The sequence below is a fragment of the Echiichthys vipera genome, assembly GCF_963691815.1.
Source record: "Echiichthys vipera genome assembly, chromosome: 9".
Taxonomy (NCBI): Eukaryota; Metazoa; Chordata; class Actinopteri; order Perciformes; family Trachinidae; genus Echiichthys; species Echiichthys vipera.
This window is the reverse complement of record NC_139834.1, coordinates 2,382,944-2,410,443: the sequence shown is the minus strand read 5'-3', so window position 1 is coordinate 2,410,443 and position 27,500 is coordinate 2,382,944. Positions and strand designations below refer to the sequence as shown.

The 27,500-nt window shown below is 48.1% G+C and overlaps 2 protein-coding genes across 2 annotated transcripts in view; one reads left to right on the top strand and one right to left on the bottom strand.

The window, feature by feature from the left end:
• slc6a8 (solute carrier family 6 member 8) overlaps nt 1-19,668 on the top strand; it is a 111,453-nt gene extending 91,785 nt beyond the window's left edge. Inside the window, exon 14 of the transcript XR_014593355.1 lies at nt 19,654-19,668. The gene's annotated coding sequence lies outside the window, so the exon portion shown is untranslated. The remainder of the gene's footprint in view (nt 1-19,653) is intronic.
• plxna3 (plexin A3) overlaps nt 14,771-27,500 on the bottom strand; it is a gene marked incomplete at its 3' end in the record, with an annotated part of 77,865 nt that continues 65,135 nt past the window's right edge. The window contains 15 exon segments of the mRNA XM_083920443.1: nt 14,771-14,866; nt 17,037-17,187; nt 18,130-18,342; nt 18,430-18,599; nt 19,989-20,101; nt 20,549-20,626; nt 20,741-20,837; nt 22,210-22,313; nt 22,533-22,692; nt 24,899-25,045; nt 25,240-25,306; nt 25,685-25,785; nt 25,989-26,144; nt 27,363-27,445; nt 27,448-27,493. Of these exon segments, the coding sequence (XP_083776569.1) occupies nt 14,771-14,866; nt 17,037-17,187; nt 18,130-18,342; nt 18,430-18,599; nt 19,989-20,101; nt 20,549-20,626; nt 20,741-20,837; nt 22,210-22,313; nt 22,533-22,692; nt 24,899-25,045; nt 25,240-25,306; nt 25,685-25,785; nt 25,989-26,144; nt 27,363-27,445; nt 27,448-27,493 (1,782 nt within the window).

Genomic DNA, 27,500 nt, shown 5'->3' with positions numbered 1-27,500 from the left:
AGCTTCTAATCAATCAATTAAGCGAAACAGACGAGGATTCAATCGATCCGCTTCGGCTCGCATATCGATCACATGATGCGGTCACCACGGCAACCACACGGGACAGAAATGATGACGAGGCTGAGTCAGCAGTGTGTGTGGGTTATAGATGGTGACACTGAGTGTGTGTGTGTATTGCTGATGAACCGTGGTTACAGCCGTGCAGTCTACGTGGGCGCTCTTCATGAGGTAAAGGTTTGAATCCGCGTAGACCGTACGGCCTCAGACAGGGGCGCTCTTCATGAGGTAAAGGTTTGAATCCCTGTAGACCGTACGGCCTCAGACAGGGGCGCTCTTCATGAGGTAAAGGTTTGAATCCCTGTAGACCGTACGGCCTCAGACAGGGGCGCTCTTCATGAGGTAAAGGTTTGAATCCATGTAGACCGTACGGCCTCAGACAGGGGCGCTCTTCATGAGGTAAAGGTTTGAATCCGCGTAGACCGTACGGCCTCAGACACGGGCGCGCTTCATGAGGTAAAGGTTTGAATCCACGTAGACCGTACGGCCTCAGACGGGGGCGCGCTTCATGAGGTAAAGGTTTGAATCCGCGTAGACCGTACGGCCTCAGACGGGGGCGCTCTTCATGAGGTAAAGGTTTGAATCCCTGTAGACCGTACGGCCTCAGACGGGGGCGCTCTTCATGAGGTAAAGGTTTGAATCCCTGTAGACCGTACGGCCTCAGACAGGGGCGCTCTTCATGAGGTAAAGGTTTGAATCCCTGTAGACCGTACGGCCTCAGACAGGGGCGCTCTTCATGAGGTAAAGGTTTGAATCCCTGTAGACCGTACAGCCTCAGACAGGGGCGCTCTTCATGAGGTAAAGGTTTGAATCCCTGTAGACCGTACGGCCTCAGACAGGGGCGCTCTTCATGAGGTAAAGGTTTGAATCCGCGTAGACCGTACGGCCTCAGACACGGGCGTGCTTCATGAGGTAAAGGTTTGAATCCACGTAGACCGTACGGCCTCAGACGGGGGCGCGCTTCATGAGGTAAAGGTTTGAATCCGCGTAGACCGTACGGCCTCAGACGGGGGCGCTCTTCATGAGGTAAAGGTTTGAATCCCTGTAGACCGTACAGCCTCAGACAGGGGCGCTCTTCATGAGGTAAAGGTTTGAATCCCTGTAGACCGTACAGCCTCAGACAGGGGCGCTCTTCATGAGGTAAAGGTTTGAATCCCTGTAGACCGTACAGCCTCAGACAGGGGCGCTCTTCATGAGGTAAAGGTTTGAATCCCTGTAGACCGTACGGCCTCAGACAGGGGCGCTCTTCATGAGGTAAAGGTTTGAATCCCTGTAGACCGTACGGCCTCAGACAGGGGCGCTCTTCATGAGGTAAAGGTTTGAATCCATGTAGACCGTACGGCCTCAGACAGGGGCGCTCTTCATGAGGTAAAGGTTTGTTAAGGATGTAGAAACGGTTTCACTTCTAATCACAGCTCCAATTCAATGTTGCGTTCATACTGAGGGGAGACGCCACCGCAGCTATGGCGGCTTGTTCACTCCCGGTTCTTCGCCGGATTCGTCTCTAGACGCGGTCACTGATGCCGTACATGGTAGACCGAGCGTTCCACGCAGAGGAGCTGCAGCACACGTGACGGGTCGGATGTAAACCGGCCGTGAATGACCCAAAAACCCGAACACGACCCTGAAAAGTAGAATAACAGCAGCTCTTTAAAGACTCTTCAGCGCTGAAGGTGCGTCCGTCTTTGTTCTCCCGTGTGTGAACGGCGGTCCTCACAAACACCTGAGAACGCCAACGCACAAACTCTCCTGAGGAACCCGATTGAACAGTTTTGTTTTTGAACGCAGCTTCATCAGCAGACGGTTTAACTCTCAGTGTGAAGTCCAACGGGCCGCCTGCCACCAAATTAATGAGAGTTTACGGGCAGCAGTCCCAGAGTTACACACACACACACACACACACACACACACACACACACACACACACACACACACACACACACACGTACTTGTGAGAGAGGGTATGTGTGTGTTGTTGTTGTTGTATTGTTACCTGCTGATAAAACTACAGTTCCCTGATGCTGAAAACCCAATGTGACTCCATCGACGGACGACGTTTTTAACATTTATCCCTGAAAACGCTTCACGACACAAACATCCGTCACAACAATAAAGTTACGCAACCACGCAAAAATATGTCATCAGCTCCGGTTTGTGCGTCAAAAACATCTAAAGCTGCAAGTAAAGACACGTTTTTTTTTGTTATGATGCAAAATAATGCTTGAGGCGATGGACGCTTCATCGCTTCATCGCATCGCTGAGAAGGCGTCGCCCGAAGCGTCATCGCAGCGTGACGATTTCATCGCCTCCATCGCTTTCGGTGCGAACGCACAGTAAAATAATCGCAGCTGCAGCGTTTAACTCCGGTTCTGGCATTGGTCCTTTCTGAATTCCCAGGTCGGGGTTGTTGAAACCAGTAACCATAGTAACACCTGGATGGTGGCTGCTACTGCGTCCAGAGGCGCCTGTACCGCGACGGTTCGGTACGGATACGTGCGTCGCCACAGCCCGACACCAGGGGGCGCTCCAGACGGTTCTGCTTCAGTTACAACATCTCCGTCTTTATTTACAGTGAAACGAAAATGTCAGAACCAGAACCAGAACCAGAACCAGAACCCGAGTGAGACGGAGACGGAGACGTTTGATCGTCACTGAGAGAGAAAACAAGAGAACGAGCAGAAGTCTGGTTTCCCCTCCTGAGGCTTCTGAGTCATGACATCATCGTACAGTTTAACGATGAGGTCATGCAGCAGATACAGACACATAGAATATTCTATTACTGTGTGTGTGTGTGTGTGTGTGTGTGTGTGTGTGTGTGTGTGTGTCTGTCTGTGTGTGTGTGTGTGTGTGTGTCTGTGTGTGCCTCATCATTAATACATATCATCATTTCCACTGTCTGTGTTTCTTTTTCCTGCTTCAGTTTGAGTTTGAGCGACTCTCAGGGCGCCCTCCCACTGTGCCTCCGTGCCGTGCCCCGTGCTTTAGGGTCCTTGTCCCCCCCTCCAGGCCCGTTTGTACTCACACTACCTGGGCCTCGGAGAATGCTTCTTGCTGCCGATACGTCATCACGCCGTAACACGTCACACGCATTGATGACGTCATGGCGATGCGTGGCTTTGTTTCCAGATCTTTCCGTAGACCTCGGAGTTTTTGTGCGTCTTGTCGACTGTTTTTGAATCTTTTCATCGACCAAATCTGCAGTAAACACTCCACCTCCGCATCACACCAACGTGAACCTTTCACCGCCATTGTTTGAAATGTCCGCGCATGGTCCCTCCTTCTTTTTTCTACGTCCCAACAGGCGCACAGGAAATGACCTCAGAACCGCCGTAGGCCTCGTGCTCGTACACGTGCGCACGCTCGTGCTCGTACACGTGCAAACGTGCTTTACTAAAGCCCACCTCTCCCAAACGGGCCGTGGACGGCAAGCGTGCCGCTCCTAGACGTGGTACGGTTGCACTCACACTGGTCAAAGGAACCAGACTTTAGCCGTGACACGTGCTGGGGCACGGTACGGAGGCACAGTGGGAGTGCGCCCTCAATCTGCAAATAGTCCGACTTTTACTTTGAAAATTTCATGTAGTTTGATTTTGAAATTCATGTTTTAAAGGATGAAAAAGCGTTCGCGAGTGAATCCGACAGAAAGTCTGAGTAACTGATGACTGAGGCCACCGAGTGTGTGTGTGTGTGTGTGCGTGTGTGCGTGTGTGTGTGTGTGGAGCAGAGACGAGGAAACTCATGACTCATCGTTTTATATAGTTTATGATTAACTGTTAATTTGGGAGAGTGGTGTGTGTGTGCGTGTGTGTGTGTGCGTGTGTGTGTGTGCGTGTGTGTGTGACACCTGTAGATGCTGAGTGGGCAGCTGGTTAACTGGCAGCACAGTCTGAGTCAGGGCTTTACACACACACACACACACACACACACACACACACACACACACACACACACACACACACACACACACACACACACACACACACACACACACACACACACACACACACACACACACACACACACACACACACACACACACACACACACACACACACAGTAATCAAATGAAAGCTTCGGTCTTTAACTCGTTGTCTCTGCAGCTCGTCACGTTAACGAGCGCTGAGTTCAGACTCTGACGACAGTTTCGGGGATTTCCGGTGCAGACGGGACAAGACCTCCTCTCCTGTGCACACGTGGCTGATCATGGACCGGGCCCCTGGCTGATCATGGACCGGGCCCCTGGCTGATCATGGACCGGGCCGTGGCTGATCATGGACCGGGCCTCCACGCCTGCATGAGGAGCCGGCCTGAGGCTTCTGAAGGAGAGTGGATCAGTCGGCCCTGCAGCAGTGCTGGTCAACTTCTGACTTTGCATCTTTTTGTGCTGTTTTACATCTACTATTTTTTTTTATTTGTAATTTTTGCATTTTTTTGGGTAATTTTGCATTTTTTAGTGCTTTTCCGTCTTTTTTTAAATTATGCATCTTTTTTAATCTATGTTTTTAGTCATTTTGCATCTTTTTATGGTGTTTTTGCATCTTTTTTTGTAATTTTGCATCATTTTGCATCTATTTTTGAAGTCATTTTGCATCTTTTTGTGGGATTCTTCCGTCTTTGCATCTTTTTATGGTGTTTTTTGCATCTATTTTTTGTAACTTTGCATTTTTATGGTGTTTTTCCATCTTTTTTTAGTAATTTTGAATCTTTTTATGGTGTTTTTCCGTCTTTTTTGTGATTTCGCATCTTTTTTAAGTAGTTTCATCTTTTTATGCTTATTGTTACTCTGATCCTTTTCCGCCTTTGTATTGAAACTGTTGCAAAATCATTTCCCTCGGGATAAATAAAGATTCTTGAATCTTGAATCTTATGGTGTTTTTGCATCTTTTTTTAGTTGTTTTGCATTTTTATGGTGTTTTTGCTTCTATTTTGAAACTTTTCATCTTTTATGGTGTTTTTTCATCTATTATTTAAAGTAATTTTGCATCTTTTGTTGAATTTGGTCGTTTGTGGTCGTTATGTGTTAAGTTTTTGAATGTTTTTTTCTATTTTCAGTCATTTATTGTTGTTTGAAGTTGTTTTGTGTATGTTTCTGGTCATTTAGCAACTCTTTGTTATCATTGTGTGTTTTTTTTTTCAGTGACATTTTGTGAGTTGGGCCCCGGACCTGGTAGTTTGGGCCCCGGGGTCTGTGCCCGGTCGGTCCATTCAGTCGAGTCCGTTGCTCAGAGCTGATTCATGAACTCATGAGCTCATTTCTGTCCGTCCGTCTGTCTCCGGTGTGTTTTAATCAAGTGCATTTCCTGATAATGACAACCTGTGATAACGGCTCTTTTGTTGCAGTTGCTGATAAGCTCAGCAAAGCCTGGATCATTGTTCTCCATTAATTAGTCTGTACCCTTGCCAGCACTTGATGGCGGCGCAGAGGGACATCGAACGAAAAGTCACCTTACAGACGAGCAGAGAACCTACTGAGGAGGCGTCAGCACTGTTAAAATACAGATTATAACCGTAACTTAAGAAAAAACACACTTAAACTTGAGTCCAACTTTTCCATTACACTTTAGTGAAATCACACAAATATACAAACTCAGCAGAAGGCAATGGCAATGGTATAAAAACTGACACAGGCTATTACATGAAGAAGATTCATCATCATTACATTTTTAACTCAGCAAAAATAAAAAAATAAAAAACAAGGCAATGGCAAATGGTATCAAAAAATGGGCCCTGACTACATCCTGGAAAGCGCTGCATCAAGGCGATGTGTGTTTCTGCGTTTTCAGTCGATCCAGGCAGAGTGAATGAACGGCAGTGCCGAGGTGAAGCGGGAGGCGGATCGTGACGCTTCAATGGTGAATTGGGAGGAACTGGGCGCTGTGATGTCATCATGTACACGCCAATAACAGGCAGTCGTGTTAACAATTGGACATGAAGCCTCGTGATCCGACGCCTGCAGCACCTGAAGCGCCGCCTGAATGAACAATCCCATCCTGAACTAAGACACAAGATCCAGTGTGAGCGGTGCTTCTCAACCGGCAGCTCGGTGCCCCGAATGAGGAACAGGCGGAGGTCTGGGCGTTTGGCCCGGGACTTTGTTCAGAAAAGTGCTTCACAGATTAAGTTTATTTGAAGGCGGCATTCAGGATCCCGCAGCAGCTGAGAAGCACCGGCTCAGAATAATAATAATAATAATCATTATAATAATAATCATATTATGGTACAATAAAGACATCCGACTTCCCGTCAGCTCTGTGGGGAGTCCAGTGATTCGCTGTTGCTATGGTACAATGAAGCCGGCTGGGATTGGCTGTCGACTCGACACTTCTGTCAGTAAACCAACCGTCTGTCAGGAGTCTGCAGGGGTGGGAGGGGCTTAACAGAGAGGCGGGGTCAGCATACTCCCATGGGTTTCCAATGAGAGATCAGTGCAGAGCCACTTTATTCTTAATCTGATTATCCATCTTTTCACTTAATCCACAAAGGAACATTCCCACGAGTTTAATCTCCTGTTGGTTCAACATTCAACTCTTCTGATTTCCCCTGAAACCAACGGTTGATAGGTTCATTTTCATGGTTGTTGTATAACCCCCGATTATGCAACTACCAAAGATTTCAAAGGGTAGATACCGAAAATTAAATTTGATGTTGCGGATCACATGAATTCAACTTCCCAGATATGTTTTATACCAACGGGTGACCTTTAACATCGGTATAACATCAAATCAACGGGAGGCTGGTTGACTGACTTCCAGTTAAAATGGGACAAATCCAAAAAGAATTCCTAAAAATCCCTTTTTTTCAGCGACGGGAGATCAGATCACACCACTGTGGGGTTGAAATCAATGGATCCATTGGTTTGCAGTTCCTAAATATCCATTAAAAGGATATTTCCATTGCAGGATCATAGAAATGCAACTGCCACTTAATCCCAATGGGAGATTCAAAGAAAAAAATACATTTACAATTGGTATAATACTCTTTTAGCTGCTCAGTGGCAGATTTCCAGTAGTTCTTCTGAAACTTCCACTAGTTTTAAAAGGAGATTCTTAAAAATCCCAAACATAAATGGGAGAAACGTCCTTTTACGCCAATGGGAGATCAGATTTCACATCATTCTGAGGTTGAAATCACTGATAAATCTCTACTGAGAGCGTATTTTTTGGTTACTATGATCACGTGACATCAACTTCGATTCATATTCAAAGGGAAATTAGAGGAATTCAATTTTACACCAACAGGGATCAGCTCTTGGTCCAATGGGAAGCCCCCGTTTCCCTGCTCCCCTCTCTGCTGATAAACTCCTCCAAACATCGTCTGGATTAAGAGACGAAAGACTCGATCGACTCCTCCCAACGTTCGTCCGTTGGATGATTTTGATCCATCAAATCCATCCATCGATCTGCAAACGCCTTCGCTATCGGACAAATCGACGCATTTGAACGTGGACGGGATGGGAAGCGACCAACCAGACGACTCAGATTACAGCTCCACGTCTTTAATGTGGATTCAATTGAAAGGTCCAATGTTCAAAGATCTGATAAATAAACAAAACAGGAAGTTCTTTAAGTCCGCTGATCACGACGACGTGTAAAAGTGTTGAACACACGAGTTGAAACAAAAAAGACGTACAGGTGAAACGGGCGACGGGGCCGTTTTGCAGAGTCGGTGGTCGTTTCCCAGCCTGCTCATGGATGTTTTAGTACATGGTGTGTGTTCAAATATGTGTGTGTGTGTGTGTGTGTGTGTGTGTAAATAAAGTATGACGTCGAGCTCGTCTCTCTCTTTAACGCTGTACAAACTCATTAAATCGTTTACTTCCTCCCACAATAAATAAAACTCATCGTAAAAAATAAATTAAAAGAAAAAAACAAATCAATAAATATCTCACCGCCGGAGAACGTTAAAAACTCTGAGTCGTGTGTGTGTGTGAGTGTGTGTGTGTGTGTGTGTGTGTGTAAGTGTGTGTGTGCAGATGGATGGACACTGCATCTAAAACCAGGTATCAATCCAATTGTTTTGTCTGTTAATCCAGGAATTAGACCCGGCCCCTCCCACTGGTCTCTTCAGTCTCAGTTACCTCCTCCCAGCTTTGTGTGTGTGTGTGTGTGTGTTCAGAGGATGGATATGATTTTAAAATGTGTGTACAGACAACACAAGCACACACACACACACACACACACACACACATGCACACACACACACACACACACACTCTCTGCCTGCAGTGGGAAACCATCCAAGCATCGATTTGCCCCGGACAGATTCAAACTGTATCTGTGAGGTTTCCGTTCCCTGGAACCAAAACATTTCAGTCGCTCAGACGTCTCAACATTTGATCCAGAGAGAAAGTGAAGAGATATCTTTTAAAAATAGAGCGGGGAACGAACTTTGAAGCGTCTGGATATCAGCGCCGATACGACACCTGAGCTCTCGGCACATAACGAACCTTCCTGTCAGTCGCTGAACAGTGAATTTGAACGTCGGTCTTCGTGCGGGTTCTTGAGAGAACCTGATATTTACTGAGGTGGTGCGTCACAGACAACCACTGCTCTAGAGGGCGGCGCCGTGTCGTTAATTACCGATAATCACAAACATGGCGTCTGTAGAGGAGAGGATTTCGCTGTTTGTCGTTCGAAATCTGCAAAAAAAGGCGCAAAACGTTTCCGCGGCGGTGGCTTCGCCGATGAGAGCTGAATGATGAAAGGCACTTCCTGTACTTTAGGATGTCCCCTGCTACCTTCGATGTTCGGCACCAATGGCCCGGCGCGGTCGCATCATAAAGGCGGATGTACCCGCTCAACTACTCGCGGATTTTCTCCAACAGATTTTGCGCAGTTATTGATTTTCACGTACGGTTGGACTGACTCTTTGCCGCCTTGATTTCCCGTATTGCTCCGTTTCGTCCTGATTCGTAAGCTCATAGATGACGGACCCATTGACGGGACGAGACGACCCCCGGGACCGGATGAAAGGGTCCGAATCCGTATTAACCGTAGGACGGGAATGGGCCTTAATTCAGCGATGTTAGCGTGTTAGCATGTTAGCGTCCTTTTGACTACTCTTAAACACGAAGCTAAATCAGGACGTTAAATCGATATTTGGCGTCAAAGATCAGAAGTTAGACTTTAGTTTAACTCCGTTAAATGAACTCTGAACATTAAACCATCGTTTAGATTTGGAGTTAAACAGGAAGTTCGTCTGGAGACACAGATCCGTCAGCTGTCGTGAATATTTCTGCTCGTGTTTCGTTACTTTAAACGTTTTTTTCCGCTTCATAAAAAAAGGTATTTATGTAAAGAACGTCGTGCATGACTGAGGAGGAGGAGGAGGAGGAGGAGGAGGAGGAGACGTCGTCGTGTTCTCCCCTCTCTCCCCTCGCGGGCCGGTTTGATGGATGACGTTGCCTCCGTCTTCCTCCTCCCTGATCAGTATTCTTCCTCCTCTCCCGCTCTCAGTATTCAGCCGGCGTCTCCTCCCTCCGTCCGTCCTCCTTCCTCTCCCTTCAGCATGCAAAAACACAACCTGACCTCCCCTTTTCATCCTCATCCTCCATTTAGTTCTGCTCTTTGCATCTCATCCTCCTCCTCCTCCTCCTCTTCTTCACCTCCCTGCACTCTTCTACTCTTCCTCCACACTCTCATCTCTGCAATCCAGGAGTTATTCCTCCTCCTCCTCTTCCTCACTTCTCAGCATGCAGCGGGCGTTTCCTGCTTCTCTACCTCGTCTCTGCATCTCGCTCTCGCCTTTCTTTACGTCCTCTTGGGATGCTCGCTGGTTTCTCCTCCTCCTCCTCCTCCCCCTCTTCAGTCGCTGACTCCTCCGCTCCTCAAACCCCCCCCCCCCCCCCTTCGACAGTAACGTGAAAGAAAAAGGTAAATTCTGAGCACAACGGCGACGATGACGCAATCAAAGACGCGTCTGATGACTTTGAGTTTAAAGGGCAATGTCAGATCCAAAGGGTCAAAGAAGAAGAAGAAGAAGAAGAAGAAGAGGAGGAAGAAGAAGAAGAAGAAGAGGAAGAAGAAGAAGAGGAGGAAGAAGAAGAAGAAGAAGAGGAAGAAGATACCGATCGTCCGATTTAAACGGTGCGACTGTAAAGAAAAAGATTTTTAATTGAGCTGCAGATACGATCAGTGATTTAATGGTTGAGTTTCCACTGCAACACACACACACGCACGCACGCACGCACACACACACACACACACACACACACACACACACACACACACACACACACACACACACACACACACACACACACACACACACACACACACACACACACACACACACACACACACACACACACACACACACACACACACACACACACACACACACAGTGGTGTTGGTATGGTAGTGGCTTCCCTCCCTCTTCTATAATTAATCATCTTAAAGGCAGTCTTTTATCAGGATCCTCCTCCTCCTCCTCTTCCTCACTCGGGTCCTTTTTGGCCCCGTAGATTCAAACGACAGTGAAACAACAGCGACAAAATGAAAATCAAAGGTGCTTTGTAGCGTTATGGCGTCGCAGAGAGCCCACAGAGAGACGCTTCGGCTGCGGTGGAACGTTTTCACACTAAACGTCGACGGGACGCTGGTTTTTCTTTTTACACCTTCACTGGAGACGCGGAGGTCGTTCGGTGGGGCTGCGGCTAATGATCCTAACTACTGACCTTTTAATCGTCTTATTTGTCAAACCCCTGATTATCTCAGTGAAATGAAGATTTTTCACGCTATTTTAGAGACCAAATGAGTCGTTCGGGTTAAAAAATGTCAGAAAATGGTGAAAGAAATGTCCACAGTGTTGTTTTTAAACACAAACGTAAGAGTCTGACATGATGCAACAGTGAGAAAAGCAGGTTCTTACATGAATAAATGGCTTTTCTGTGTCTTTTCTGTGGGTGGCTCCACCAGAGAAACTGTCTAAACGCTGAAGGTTTAGTGAAGCAATGATAAAAATCAACCTATGGGGCTTAAGAAGTGTCGCGCTGAGCTGAGACGAGTCAAATGTCGTCGTTTTAACGTTTCATCGAGACCCAAAACGGACCTCAAAGTGAAAACGTTCCACCGCAGAGAAAAGGGTTGTGAAGGGGGAACATTTAACCACCTGATCACACCTGGTTCAGTTTCTTCACTCACAGTTTCTTAACTCAACGTCATGCCTGCAGGTGGACGCAGGTACGAACCCCTCGTCTGCACAAATACATCACCTACTGTCCAGGGGCCGTATTCACCAACGTGTTAAGGCTCAGAGTCGTTCCTAACGTGATGACGGAGCTTTTAAAAAGGTACGGCCTTAATGGAGACGCTAGAGTTGGTCAGGGACGCCATTAAGAACGTGGTAGAGTTGTTCAGGGACGCCGTCGCATCACCAACGATACGAAACCCAACCAATGTCCATGCAGATTAAGGGCCGTCCACACAAACGCGGGTGTTTTTGAAAGCGTTTGTTTCTCTGTTTCACTTTCGTCCGTTAGCCATTGTTTTTCACGTACGAATGTTTCCAGCCTTGTGATTGGCTAAAACGGCCTCCTGTTGGGAGCGCTATCGTCCTCTGCTGCTTTGACAAGTGCACAACATTGTTTGAGGCTGATTTAGCGGTTTCATGTGGACGGAGACATTATTTTTTAACCGGGGTCCATAAAAGTTTGGTTTCAAAAACACCCGTGTTTGTGCGGATCAGGCCCAAAGTTGGTGCAGCTCAGGCGATCTTGGCGTCGGTCAGAAGGACTAGAACGCGGATAACGTACATCTCTATTTATGCATCAGATTGGAGCAGAAATGAGCCTTAAGGAGAAGATAGTGCTGAGATGAGACGTTTTGTGAATACGGCCCCTGATAAACTGTTGTAGGGTTGAGACCGAGCAGCAGTGACCCTTCACGCTTCTTTAGACCCCGTTCGAGGCCAAACATGCAACAATCAAACCCCTTCAAACGCCTCCGAAACCTCCGGGCGACCATCCCGCACACTCCACTCCTGCTCAAACAAACATTCAGTTTGGCATTTAAAAAAGAAAAAGCACCAAAAAGTCCAGTTTGTTTTCCCACGTCGACACACAGAACAGTTCGGTTCAGCTCCTTTAGTTCGGTCCGGTGGATCCGGTCCGGTTCGGTGTGACGGTGTGAGGATGGACCCGGCTCAGTGTCGCTCTGATCCGTCGTCTCGTGGCTCTCGCTCCTCCTCCAGACTCTGATGTAGCATAATGTTCAGCTTTATACAAGTTCAGCTGCTTAAAATCCAAACTGTCAAATCCACAAAGTTCTTATTACATGTTAACATTTCAATATTTCTTTTTTATCCTTTCTTTTTGTATTCTTTTTTTTAACTTTTATACTTTATCGTCATCGTCGTCGTTATTATTATTATCTTTCTTTCTCTTTTTTTTTTTTGTTGTTTGTTCTTGTTTACAATTTTGGCCACAAGTCTTAAAAGTTCTTGAGTCCGATCCGGGTTAAAAAAAACTCCATTCCAGGTTTGTTTTTTGATCCGGGTTTGGTCCGAGTCCGGTCCCGTTCTGACGTGATCCGGTCCGGTCTTTACATGGCACTGGGCTTGTAGCACTGCACAGTATTTCCCCCCTGGGCACGGTTAGCATGGCGCTGTAAAACATGGCTGTACGTGTACGTGTGTGTGTGTGTGTGTGTGTGTGCAAGGTCCGACAATAAAGCGATCTGCACCAACCAGCGTCGACGTTTACCCCGAGCGGCGCTGAAGCCAGAACAAAATCTTCCAGGTCGTTCTGGTCCTGAAAACAACGCCGGGTAGACGCCGCTTCAGTCGGTTTTTCTTTACTTCCGAAAGATTTTTTGCGAGTGTGTCGACCTGCGTATTTACAGAGCCGCCCCGTGTGCCTGCGCTGGAATGTATTCAAAATGTAATTCTGGATTCATTTCTGTTTAATTATTCTGGCGAAATTTCCACAGTCTTGATTGGTCGGGCAGTACGTTACTAAAGAAACTTCCTGGCCAATAGGACGGCCAGATGATGGGGTGGGGGAGAGGAAACAAAGATGGCGGGAGGAGAGGAAACAAAGATGGCGGGAAGAGAAGAAACAAAGATGGCGGGAGAAAAGGAAACAAAGATGGCGGGAGGAAAGGAAACAAAGATGGCGGGAGGAGAGGAAACAAAGATGGCGGAAGTAGAGGAAAAAAAGATGGCGGGAGGAGAGGAAACAAAGATGGCGGGAGGAGAGGAAACAAAGATGGCGGGAGGAGAGGAAACTAAGATGGCGGGAGGAGAGGAAACTAAGATGGCAAGAGGAAAGGAAACAAAGATGGCGGGAGGAGAGGAAACAAAGATGGCGGGAGCAGAGGAAACAAAGATGGCGGGAGGAGAGGAAACAAAGATGGAGGAAGTAGAGGAAAAAAAGATGGCGGGAGAAGAGGAAACAAAGATGGCGGAAGGAGAGGAAACAAAGATGGCGGAAGGAGAGGAAACAAAGATGGCGGGAGGAGAGGAAACAAAGATGGCGGGAGGAGAGGAAACAAAGATGGCGGGAGGAGAGGACGGGTTAATGGACACAGGTACCGGTCGGTCGGTAGGCATCAGGCTCAGTGTGCTGTGGTACAGAGTGATTGTCCAGAGAAAAACATTGAGTGGTTATACAGCAGCTTAGAAACTTCTAGATCCTGACGAGGCCGAACAGTCGAGGTCAAGTCAAACCGTCTCGTAGAGTCTTTATTTCCCTATCGGCAAAGACGAATTCCGGGCGTTTTCCACCTGGATCGCACGTCTTTCCCAGTGATTATTCGAAGGTCAAGTCGTCCGTTTTTTCCGTTTCACTCGCTTTCTTCTCCTTCGATAAAGCTTGAGACGACCTCCGGACTCCTTCGCCGACACGTCCGACTTCGATGCTTCCTGACGCTCGACCCCGTCTTCTTACGGTCGATCCTTCCTCCCGCACAGAGTTAGGGATTCGAAGGTCAGGATAAACGGCCCAAAACAACGACATCGGTAAAGAGGCTCCCTACTCCTGCGGCACGCCTCCGCACGTAGCCCGATATGTCTCGACTACGACGCGGCTCTTAAGGGTCGTCGCTGTGACCTTCTGTCGTCATCACCTCGGTCCCCAGATCCTTGGGACCAGAACAAAGTGACGGGAACTTGACTTGACCTTTCGCTCTTCAACCTGGCGTTCTAGTAAGTTCCCAAACCAGGCTGGGAATCCTGAAGTCAGGTCGATGAGTCCTCACGTCACACCCTTTTGTTTGGTGAAACCCGACTCAGTCTTTAGCGTAGTCTTCCAGAACTTTTCCGCAGCCACGCCCCCTTTGACTTGGACCCCTGAAAACACCTGCAGTTCATTTAAAGTCCAAACCTTAAGGATGCATCTTGAAGGTTTATTTTTTTTGGACTCCGGTAGACGTTGAAGTCGCGTTGTAAATGTATCCAGATCGGTTTGGAAACTGATTTTCTAACCCCACCCCCAAACGGAGGTAGCGGGGGTCCCGTCCTGCCAGGTAATCAGTCTTCAAATCAATCAATCAATCAAATTGACAACGAAATCGCTGATGGATTGATTTGCTCGAGGGGCCGGAGCTGTGGCTGTCACTTCGGTCCAACGCTGAGCGGTTCAGCTGACTGTTCAAACAGTTCAGAAAAACAAAATGTCTTCACTTCCCCTCCCCCATTCTTCTCCCCCCATCCATCCATCCACCCATCCATCCATCCGTCCATCAGTCCATCTGTCCATTCGTCCCTCCCCTCCTCTCAGCTGCTCCCAGACATCAGGTTGATGGCTTGCTCCAGTTTGTGCCTCAGTTTGTGTTTGCGACAGTAACCGTCCCGGTCCAACGCCGTCAGGATCTGCAGAGACGGAGGAGGAAAGACAGAACACATCAAACCGGCGCCTACAGAGAAAACCAGGGTTGGTCTTTACCGGTCCACAGAAGCCTTTATACACTTTAAAATTAGAGGTTGAATATGTAGAATCTTTACGCTCACGAGGCGTTTTGAGGGGTAGAGAATGAAAGAATTGCTTTTGGAATTAATTTTTTAACATTTTTTGACGGTTTGACAATGACTTTCTGTCCCGTTGTGTTTCCATGGTAGCAGCCAATAGCGTTGGGCGTTGCTGGTTGCCAGGGTTGTCTGTTGTTGGGTGCAGCTACTGTAGGCTGGCACTGGGTGAAATGGAGTTAGCCGATCCTGCAGCTGCTTCTTTGTCCCAGCAGCTGAGTGAGCGGAGACGGGCAACAACCAGAGTCACTATAGGCCGAGCATTCACTCCATGGACTGAGAGAAAGGAGAGGAACGCCATTCAAACGCACGCCCACATGGCTACGCTGCTCCTTGATGCTAACATCACTTTCATCTGCACTTAGCTGGAACGGCTAACGCTAACGGCTAACGCTAACTGTCAGTCAAACTCCTCTAATCCTTGTTTTGATGCTGTGGTTTTCTGGAGGGGACGGGTTCAAACAGGCTCAAACAGACTCCGGTCTCCTGGAGCTACTGGGCCGGGTCTGACCAACCTGGCAACCCCACTGCTGGACTTATTTTTTGTTGTTCACGATCTTGAGACACTAGATGGGGCTGTTCTGCTCATTCTACAGATTCAACCTTTAAATGTCTCATGTTGTTGGTCCTAATGATGGATCCTAAAGACTTAAGTGATTCCCTGTTCTCTCGTTTAGTGGCACCATGAGGTTTTCGGTTTTGGCTTCCAGTGAAATGTCTGAGTGGTTTGTGGCCGAGCGTGAACTCGGGATGAGTGTCGGCCCTTTCAAGTCTGAGGTCACGGTTCTCCGCCGGTTAACACAGAGTGAGTCACGGCCCTGAGTCTCTGAAAGCTCTGGTTTCACCCGTATATTCCAACCCTCAGCGTCAGTGATGAGCTTTGGGTCGTGGCTGAACGAATGAGATCACAGATACGAGCAGACAGGATGAGTTTCGTCTGCGGGGAGTCTGGGCTCACCCTCCAGACATTCAGAGGCAGCGTGAAGTAGAACCACTGCCCCTCCTTGGTTTCAGCCAGAGGTGGTTTGGGCATCGGATCATCGGATCGGACGCCTCCTGGAGCCTCCCTCTGGAGGTTTTCCAGACATGTCCAACTGAACCCAGAGCACGCTAGAGGGATTAAATATCCCATCTGGTGCGAGAGTGTCTCTGGATCCTGCAGGACTTCTGGGCTTTCTTACTTAATCTGCTGCCAGTGCGACCCCTGACAAAGTGGTGGAAAATGGATCAATGGGCGTCTCTGCAACTGTTGGATGGATTATCAGTGAACAGGCTGAACCGTAATAACTTTGGCAATCTCTGAACGTTTCATCCAGCACCATGATCTGATACTTGCTCAGTGCTGGTGCTGTTAACTCTGGTGCCGTGTCTTTCACCGCACGCCACAGCTCTGCTCTAATCGACTTTTGGTTTTCCATTAGCAAAAGTTGTGTTTAGTACCTGGTACTTTTTTTTTAGTACCGCCTGGGTCGAGGTTCTAAGCGAGCCGAGCCAACACTAGGAGGTTAAGTTAAAACCCTGCAGACCACGGAGAATTGTAACATCCTGCACAGAGACACCGTTTCTAAATAGCCAAGTTACCGTCAATAGCAACGGCATTTGCTAACGCTGTTAGCGCGTCACACGCTTCAGTCATCTGATTGGTTGGTTTGGCCCGTATGTTGGTGATAGACAGATGGTTTAAGAAAGAAAAGAAGGCTCGCCTTTATTACCCCCATCCACTTTTCACTCTTTTTGTTGTTTAAGCACACACACATGCACAAACAGGTCCTATGCACATGCATAGGAGAGATGTCAGAGCGAGGTATCCAATCAGCAACCAGTATTTTCGCCCCTTCCCCAAAAGATCTCCAAAGAGAAAATGCGAACCAATCCATCTGGAGGAGTCAGGTTACCGAAAAAAGATCATTTTTTGAAGATTATTTATTTCAAGAAGCAAATTGGCAACTTTTTCTATTAATTACTAACTTCTCTAACCGTGATGTCACCGGGACATGAAACCCCGCCCCCCCCTCACCTCTTCCTTGTACTTGTTGATGTAGAAGTAGAGCTCACTGAGCGCGCTCAGTGTGTTGAACTCGGTGCCATGAAGACGGGACTGCTCCACCAGGTAGGCGTCCATGTCCTGATCACTGATGCTGGGCATCTTCGCAATATCCCTGTAGTACCTGCAGGACACACACACACGCACACACACACACACAGAGACACACACACACACAAACACACACACACACACACACACACACACACACAGTCTCTAACTTGGAACTTTGTAACTCGTATCAACAAACTAATGTGAAGCTTTAAGGTTAATTTATCCAGATAATTACCTCAGTCTGCAAATGCTAATTGTGTCATTTTTTTGCTTTGCCCGAACAGGCGATCGCCTTATTAGTCCTCAACACTCATTAATATGATTTATGTCGTACAGATGAAAGTTCACCTTTATTGAACTTTAAGGTCTCGTCACTTCTCTTACTGATTGAGTACATTTGTGACACTAACGAGGACTTTCTGGTGATTTAGCTTTTAGTTTTAACACGTTTGTTTTGGGTAAATTACAGTGTGTTCTGTATAAGTGGTTACACATGAACTAGCTAATGGTGTGTGAACTAGGTAATTAACTGGTTAGCATGTTAGCTACCTGACCATGTAGCTCCTTGAAATCTTCAAATCAAGTTATTAAACTAGTTAGCAAGTTATGCATTAAAGTATACTAGCTGGTTAGCATGTTAGCTACCTCTGTAACCAGTTCTTAGGTTTTATATTACAGTATCTTAGCTGGTTAGCATGTTAGCTACCTCTGTAACCAGTTCTCAAGTTGTGTATTACAGCATATTAGCTGGTGAAGATGTTAGCTACCTTTTGTAACCAGTTTTTACATTGTGTATTACAGTATACTAGCTGGTTAGCATTTTAGCTACCTCTGTAACCAGTTCTTACGTTGTGTTTTACATTATAGTAACTGGTTAGCATGTTAGCTACCTCTGCAACCAGTTTTTACATGATGTTTTACAGTATATTAGCAGGTTAGCATGTTAGCTACCTCTGTAGCGAGTTCTTAAGTCGTGTATTACAGTATCTTAGCATGTTAGCACGTTAAGTACCTCTCCACCCAGCTTTTGTAGTTGGGGATGTCTTTAGCGTAGAGCAGCTTGTTGGACGGAGAGTCTTTGCCGAGTCGGTGTTCGGACGTCGAGCAGGAGTCCATGAAGGTCTGAGCGACGACCGACAGACAGGCGTCGGTGATGCTGCTCTTGTGGATGTCGAACACAAACTGAGGATTCTTTATGACGTTCACCCAGAACCTGAGAGGAAGGCTGGCGACACAGAGAGGAAGGATTGGTTCAAAGTTTATACCGTCTCTGTACGTGCGTCCTGAGAGACGTCGCCGGATGTTCTCTTACCAGTTACTCTTCCAGGTGTGTCGGACGTCCGGGTCTGTGATCTGCCGTTTGTCGGCCTGCTCGTCCAGGAAGTCGAACATGTATTTGATAGCCAATGGGAGAGCAGAGCCCCGGTGGGCGGTGCTGAACACCGTCTCAAAGAGGTCGTCCACAAACTTCTGCAGCGTCCCCTGGTGGTGGGAGGACCAAAGAATGGGATTTTAACAATTCAAACGACTACTAATTTAAAAACTAACTGTCTCACTTTTGAAGCAAAAAAAACATAAACAAACAAGGTCGAATGTGTAAAATGCTGCTGCAGAGGTTTGCTGCTATTTTCAGAAGCATTAGTGGTTAAAAAAGACCTTTGAATGCCTTCACCGTGCTGCCCCGAGCTAATCACTGTTAGCCACGTCTGGCTGTTAGCGACTCTCAGGGACTTCTCCGTTCATAGTTCAAAGACCAATTACACTTTAAGTAAGTGTCCGATCAGGCGATCGCCTTATTAGTCCTCAACACTCATTAATATGATTTATGTCGTACAGATGAAAGTTAGCCTTTATTTAACTTTAAGGTCTCGTTACTTCTCTTACTGATGGAGTACATTTGTGACACTAACAAGGACTTTCTGGTGATTTAGCTTTTAGTTTTAACAAGTTTGTTTTGGGTAAATCACAGCGTGTTCTGTATAAGTGGTTACACATAAACTAGCTAATGGTGTGTGAGCTTGGTAATTAACTGGTTAGCACGTTAGCTACCTGACCATGCAGCTCCTTGAAATCGCATCAAGTTATTAAACTTGTTAGCAAGTTACGCATTATAGTCTATTAGCTAGTAAGTATGTTAGCTCACTCTCCATCTAGTTTTCAAATTGTGTATTACAGTATCTTAACTGGTTAGCATGTTAGCTACTTCTGCAACCAGTTCTTACATTGCATTTTACAGTATATTTGCTGGTCAGCATGTTAGCTACCTTTTGTAACCAGTTCTTACATTGTGTACAGTATCTTAGCAGGTTAGCATGTTAGCTACCTCTGCAACCAGTTCGTTAATTGTTCATACACGAAAAAAAACGTGGTTTATTTGATGTATATAAGTGCCGAAAAAGACCAATTCCACTTTAAGTGTGTTTATTAAAATTAATTTAACGCAAAACACTGGAATCACACACGTCACCAAACAGTTCCCTTGGTGTTTGAGTGCATTCATGTTCAATGGCTGCTCTCAATTCAGCCACTGCTGCAGGTCTCAGGCTTTTTAGGTATCCCCATGAAATATATATGAATATATAGATAAATATATATATATAAAATTGAGTTATCAGCTGCTAAAGTGTGTATACATGTTTTTGGGACACCCTGTATCTTGCAAAACGTCCAGACACAGAATATTTTTACAGCCTGAGGAAACGTTTCTTTATTTCTGTGTGTAAAACGACGGCTCAGGCTCTTTGTATGCGTGCACACACTCGGCCGATAAAGCTGGTTCTGGTTCTGATTAAATGTCCCTGTTTGTCTCTGTGTTTAGAGAGTCGACAGCAGAGGGGACAGGAAATGAACGCAGAGGGAACTGTGTGTTACCTTGGTAGCCAGCAGTCTGGTCAGGTAGATCTCAGAGACCATCTTGCTGCCTCGGTCTCCTTCTCTCTGGTCGCTGTGCTCGTGATTCTTCACCAGGTGCCACAGTTTGGTCCCTGAAAGCACAAACACATCACCGCTCCGTTATTCTGGGATGGATGACCACGATTTCATCGCACACGCGTCTTTAAAATCCAGGGAAACGCTGTGGTAGCTGTCGGTGCGTTCAGGTGCTTCTCGTCAACAAACGCAGCTTCTCACGGTGCATTCAGGTGCTCCTCGCTAACAACGGTGCGTTCAGGTGCTCCTAATCAACAACAAATGCATCTTCTGACGGTGCGTTCAGGTGATCCTCGTCAACAACAAATGCAGCTTCTGACGGTGCGTTCAGGTTCTCCTCGTCAATAAACGCAGGTTCTGATGGTGCGTTCAGGTGCTTCTAATCATCAACAATCGCAGCTTCTCACGGCGCGTTCAGGTGTTCCTAATCAGCAACAAACGCATTTTCCCACGGTGCGTTCAGGTGCCCATGTCAACAACAAATGAAAGCACTGCTGCAGTACCTGTCTCCTGGTCCGGAGTGATCATCGGAGCTCTGGATCTCAGACTGTCAGGACTGCTGGACGTCCGAAGTAACGACTCTGAGGACAAAAAGAGAGAGAGAGATAAACGTATCTGACCGGTGATCAGCTGACAGTCGATAAGTGTGTGTGTGTGTGTGTGTGTGTGTGTGTGTGTGTGTGTGTGTTCCGTACCGTATCTGCTCAGGGATCTGGTGAAGGTGAAGGAGTTGGCGATGTTGTACGCAGAAACCTGCTTCTGGACCAGCGCCACCAGAGAGCCGTCCGTTACCTGGGAACACACAGCAACTCATCAGTCCATCAGCCGATCGCTCCGTCACTCAGCGGACTAATTATCCGTCCACACGCTCCGTTCTTATCACGTCCACGATCTGGATCCACTCTCTCTGGAGTCGCTGCAGCGGCTGATAGAGAGACTGACTGCACGACCTGCCGGCGTCTTCATTTAACCAGAGAATGTGTTCTCGCTGTAAGCCTTTAATCTGCAGAGAGCTGCTTTAAACTCACTTTGACACTAACGCTGACGTGTGAATCCTGTGACATTAAGACCGTGAAGCGCGACTGAACTCCTGCCAACAATTTCCCCCTTTTCCACATTTTATTTAGAAGCTTTTTATATGAGAAAATGTTTAATAATTACTTTTTTTTAAAGAGCTGCACCTTTGGAGATGGTTATATTCAGTGATGATGCGATACGTTCGTTTATTAAAGACTTCGTTCACCAGTGAACGACAGACGTCCCTAACCCGCCTCATCCGTCTGGAGAGGTGTTTCAGGAGGCGGGGCCTATCAACCATCCTTGCATATGATTGGATAAACCACTTGTCTGTCATCTTTATTCAGGGCTGTAAACTCGAGGTCTCCACTCTCCAAATACGCTAAAATCTTCCCCTGGTGACTTCATTTTGGACGGTAAATGGGTAAAATTTTGTCCCGATGGTCGTGTTTGTGCAATGAATTATGCATGACACAGAAAAACATTGTAGTAGCTATAAAATGATGAATCATGACGTAGCAAACGTTAGCGCTAAACCGGTGATTTGTAGTGTGCAGCGCTGAAGGTGCTCCTAAACAACAAACGCAGCTTCTTACGGTGCGTTCAGGTGCTTCTAATCAGCAACAATAGCAGCTTCTCACGGTGCGCTCAGGTGCTCCTAAACAACAAACGCAGGTTCTTACACTATACTTTAAAAGTATTGTAAAAAAACCTCTAAATGGCTCTATCACCTCTTGGCAGCTGAGCCAAAAGGTTCACAGCGGCGCCGGTCCGCATCCAACCACCAACCCGTGACGCTGATGAGAGCGACGCAGGGAAACCCAAACAGAGCAGCCGACGTCTCGGATAAAGCAGCGGTGCAATCGGCACAGTGTCGGTAAATGATCGGAAAATTTGCGGATAAAAGGCAACGCAGCAAACGTCCTCCACGCGAATCAAAACAATCGCTTCTCTGCTTCGTCATGTCTACGAAAATAATCCGCCCGACCCAAAATCCCTCTCCTGTGGAGCGTCCCTGATGGATGATCCTTTGGCGAGAGTCAGGCTAAGACGTCCCAGCATGCAAAGCTGCAAGAGCAGATTCAAATCTCTGATCCGAGCGTTTAAATGTGTTTCATTTCTGCTTTAATGTCGCGTGTTCGAGTACCTGGTAGTGCGCCAGTGTGTTCAGTCTCTTCCAGTCGCTCTCGATCTTGGTGGTCACGTCTTCGTCCTGCAGGATGATCCTGGTGAGTCGGCCCTGACGCCACTCTGCAAACACACGACACGGGAGATTTTAGGTTTTATATTGCAGAATAAACAGTAGGGGAGAGCGGGGTCGACTGAAACACTTTTCAAACATCATCAGGAACAACAGGGGACCAAGCATCGAGCCCTGAGGAACTCCAAATCCAACACAATGTTGTTTTGGAGCTCAACCTGAGACACAAAAACACTTTAACGTGACGCGTCTGTGATGAAAACACTCACCGAGGTCCATGTCGTCGGCCTGAGGTCTCTGCGAGAACGGGATTCCTTTGTAAACGGCGTCCAGAAGTTTGTCTTTGACCTGAGTCACCGTGTCGCAGTTCAACACCTTCACCGGCACCTCTGTCCCCGCCTCGCCCTCCGGAGGGATGCACATCAGAGTCTGAGAGGAAGACAAAACAGATGAGTACAAACGCAAACGACAACATAAATGATCGACGGCGATGCTGCTCTGCTGGGTACGGCGCCAGCCAGGGTTGGGTGATTGGACGGACATATCGGCGGCTCTGAGAACATCAGTGGTTGTAGTTTTATTGTAACTTTATTTGGTCCTGGTCTCTTTCTGTAAACCAGTCGCCACACTGCACCCGCCCACATCTACAGTCCCATCCAGGACGTGAAATTGGCCCCGCCCACACGCCAAATGCGGGTAACTTCTGTGATTGGCGGGTGAAACTGTCACTAACGGCCACGTTGGCGTGTAGCCAATAAGACAACACAACACTGAGCAAGTGATGTGTGTTGTTGACCAATCAGGTCGCCGGTTGCAGCTAAGCAACCCCCGCCGTTTTTTTCGACTTTCAAATTAAAAAACGAGAAGAAGAAGAAGAAAAATAACAAATGTGGCGGCGTGTTGCTGCAACAGAACAGAACGAGGACGAGGAGGACGGTTAGAAATAAATATAAAGACGTTTTAATACAAAGTGGAAAGGGGGGGTGAGAGAGTGTGTGTGTGTGTGTGTGTGTGTGAGAACCACGTTGCTGTCACAGTGAGGGAAACATCATTATCGACCGGCTGTTGAATTGGATACAACGCACACACACACGCACACGCACACGCACACGCACACACACACGCACACGCACACGCACACAGACACACACACACACACACACACACAAAGACGTCTGCGCTCGGACTCGAACATAAACATTAATTTGCATAATAAACATCCAGAAACAGTCTGTGTTTGTTAGTCAGACTGTGTTTTTACTAATAACAACAACAACAACAACAACAACAACAGCAGGACAAACACTGAACATTCAAACGCGGCGTCCGCGCAGAGAGACAGCTGATGGATGATGAACACGCTTAACGACGTGGCGTTAGCGTTAAACACAGTGGAGTTATGATAATGCTCTGATTTACGCCGTCACATAAACGACTGCTCCCGACTCTTTATCACCAGGATAATTAGTTTCTGTCGCGGGCGCACGGATGAACTGTTAAGCACCATCTGCCGACTCGGCTCCGCGCTCCGCTGCAGCGGCGTCCTCGGTGACAGTGAGTTTCACCCCTTTGAACAGACGGACACACGAGAAGTTAATCATGCAGCCGGAGTTTCTGCGTCCCGGACAAACGGGAAGAATCCAGACAAACAAAGACGCGATCGAGACGTGAAGAGCTGAAAAGTTCTGATGTTTTTCAAATGAAACAAAAACTCAAATAAAGTCAGACACACAAAGAATGGACGCCAGTCAGCGTTAAGCTAACGTCTCTATTCCGAAACGGCACAACTTCACCTCCGTCACTTTCTGCAAGTCAGGGCGCCCTCCCACTGTTCCTCCGTACCGTGCCCCAGGACGTGTCACGGCTAAAGTCTGGTTCCTTTGACCAGTGTGAGTGCAACCGTACCACGTCTAGGAGCGGCACGCTTGCCGTCCACGGCCCGTTTGGGAGAGGTGGGCTTTGGTAAAGCACGTTTGCACGTGTACGAGCACGAGCGTGCGCACGTGTACGAGCACGAGGCCTACGGTGGTTCTGAGGTCATTTCCTGTGCGCCTGTTGGGACGTAGAAAAAAGAAGGAGGGACCATGCGCGGACATTTCAAACAATGGCGGTGAAAGGTTCACGTTGGTGTGATGCGGAGGTGGAGTGTTTACTGCAGATTTGGTCACAGATGGAAAGATTCAAAAACAGTCGACAAGACGCACAAAAACTCCGAGGTCTACGGAAAGATCTGGAAACAAAGCCACGCATCGCCATGACGTCATCAATGCGTGTGACGTGTTACGGCGTGATGACGTATAGGCAGCAAGAAGCATTCTCCGAGGCCCAGGTAGTGTGAGTACAAACGGGCCTGGAGGGGGGGACAAGGACCCTAAAGCACGGGGCACGGGACGGAGGAACAGTGGGAGGGCGCCCTTAGTGGTTAAAAAAGACCTTTGAATGCCTTCACCCTTCGATGTTAGCAACAACCGGCTGTTAGCGACTCTCCCGGATTTCTCCGTTAATCGTTTATACACGGGAAAAAAACTGTCTCGATGGATTATTAGACTTTAATCAAGTGTTACATTAGTGTGACAGTGTGTGTGTGTGTGTGTGTGTGTGTGTGTGTGTGTGTGTGTGTGTGTGTGTGTGTTACCAGCTGCTTGTAGTCGATCTGCTGTCTGATGAGTTTGTCTTCACTCAGAGAGTAGCGAGCCTCTCCGGTGATGGCGTCGATCGGACCTTTCTCCATCTGCTGCTTTATGGCACAGTACAGCATGAAGAGAGGCTCGCCCGCACACTCCTGAGAGAGAGAGAGGGGGGGGGGGAGAGAGAGAGAGAGAGAGAGAGAGAGAGAGAGAGAGAGAGAGAGAGAGAGAGAGAGAGAGAGAGAGAGACAGTTTATCATCCTGGTTTGACCGATCTCCTTCATCTGCAGTGAATAAATGGCGTGCAGCTCTGATCCGGTCGGTCGTGGTCACGCGGTCGACAGCTTACCTTGAGGAAGCGATGAAGCAGGAAGGTGAACCAGTTCGTCAGCATCTTCTCTGCTACAGACTCCGTCCTGCACACACACACACACAGACACACACACAGACACACACACACACACACACACACACACACACACACACACACACACACACACACACACACACACACACACACACACACACACACACACACACACACACACACACACACACACACACACACACACACACACACACACACACACACACACACACACACACACACACACACACACATAGACACACACACACACACACACAGGTCAGGTCTTACGCTCGATCCACAATCCAATAATAAATCAGTAAATACGTTTGCGGTTCCATGTGATGCGACACAAACATCACTATTGGTCCATTTAGGGGTTAAAGGTTAAAGGTCAAAGGTCAAAGGTTAAAGGCGGTGCACTGACCTCCTCAGCAGGAGCTTGGGATGGTTTCTGTTCTCCAGGTTCTTCTCGATCAGGTCGGCGAGCAGCTGTTTTAACACCACTGTAGCATACTCCATACGACCCTGACACACACACACACACACACATATCACATCACTGACTGTTTATCACAGTTATCACAGTTATCAACTGATGCTAACACCTAAATACTTCTATTAACAGTTATTACCACCAATAAAACACCTATTAACAGTTATTACCACCAATAAAACTATTAGTACCGTGTAATAACACACATGGATAAGCAGGTGTGTATGAGGCGTACCTGCAGGGCGGCCATGAGCAGCGAGGCCACGTTCCCCCGGTCCCTCATGGAGAACGACCTCTGAGCCTCCAGAGTGTGGATGAAGGTCAACAGGAACATCTTGTTGTTGAGCAGCTGACTGAAGAGACGCAGCGCTTTCTCCACGTTAGCGGGGGACTGCAACACAAAGGGACACACACAAGGTCACCTCAGAGACCAAAGACCAGAGCCCCAGGACCAGAGACCCAGGACCAAGGACCCAGGACCAGAGCCCCGGCACCGTCACCTCAGAGACCCAGGACCAGCGACCCGGGACCGTCACCTCAGAGACCCAGGACCAGAGACCCAGGACCAGAGACCCAGGACCAGAGCCCCGGCACCGTCACCTCAGAGACCCCGGACCAGAGCCCCGGCACCGTCACCTCAGAGACCCAGGACCAGAGCCCCGGCACCGTCACCTCAGAGACCCAGGACCAGAGACCCAGGACCAGAGCCCTGGCACCGTCACCTCAGAGACCCAGGACCAGAGACCCAGGACCAGAGACCCAGGACCAGAGACCCAGGACCAGAGCCCCGGCACCGTCACCTCAGAGACCCAGGACCAGAGACCCAGGACCAGAGACCCAGGACCAGAGCCCCGGCACCGTCACCTCAGAGACCCAGGACCAGAGACCCAGGACTGTCACCTCAGAGCCCCGGGACTGAGGCATTATAAAATACCAGTGGTAAAAACCCTCTAAGGGCGCACTCCCACTGTGCCTCCGTACCGGGCCCAAACACGTTTCACGGCTAAAGTCTGGTTCCTTTGACCAGTGTGAGTGCAACCGTACCACGTCTAGGAGCGGCGCGCTTGCCGTCCACGGCCCGTTTGGGAGAGGTGGGCTTTAGTAAAGCACGTTTGCACGTGTACGAGCACGAGCGTGCGCACGTGTACGAGCACGAGGCCTACGGCGGTTCTGAGGTCATTTCCTGTGCGCCTGTTGGGACGTAGAAAAAAGAAGGAGGGACCATGCGCGGACATTTCAAACAATGGTGGTGAAAGGTTCACGTTGGTGTGATGCGGAGGTGGAGTGTTTACTGCAGATTTGGTCGATGAAAAGATTCAAAAACAGTCGACAAGACGCACAAAACTCCGAGGTCTACGGAAAGATCTGGAAACAAAGCCACGCATCGCCATGACGTCATCAATGCGTGTGACGTGTTACGGCGTGATGACGTATAGGCAGCAAGAAGCATTCTCCGAGGCCCAGGTAGTGTGAGTACAAACGGGCCTGGAGGGGGGGACAAGGACCCTAAAGCACGGGGCACGGGACGGAGGCACAGTGGGAGGGCGCCATGAGAGACGCTGTGATGTGTGTGTGTGTGTGTGTGTGTGTGTGTGTGTGTCGTTCGTACGTCGAGCTCTTTGAGGACCGGATGCTCTTCGATCCCGGGGAACATCACCCTCATGGTGTAGGTGCGGTACTCCAGGAAGGGATCTTCACTCCATCCATGTCGTTGGTCAGCTCCTGGATGTCCGTCTGCAGCTCTGCA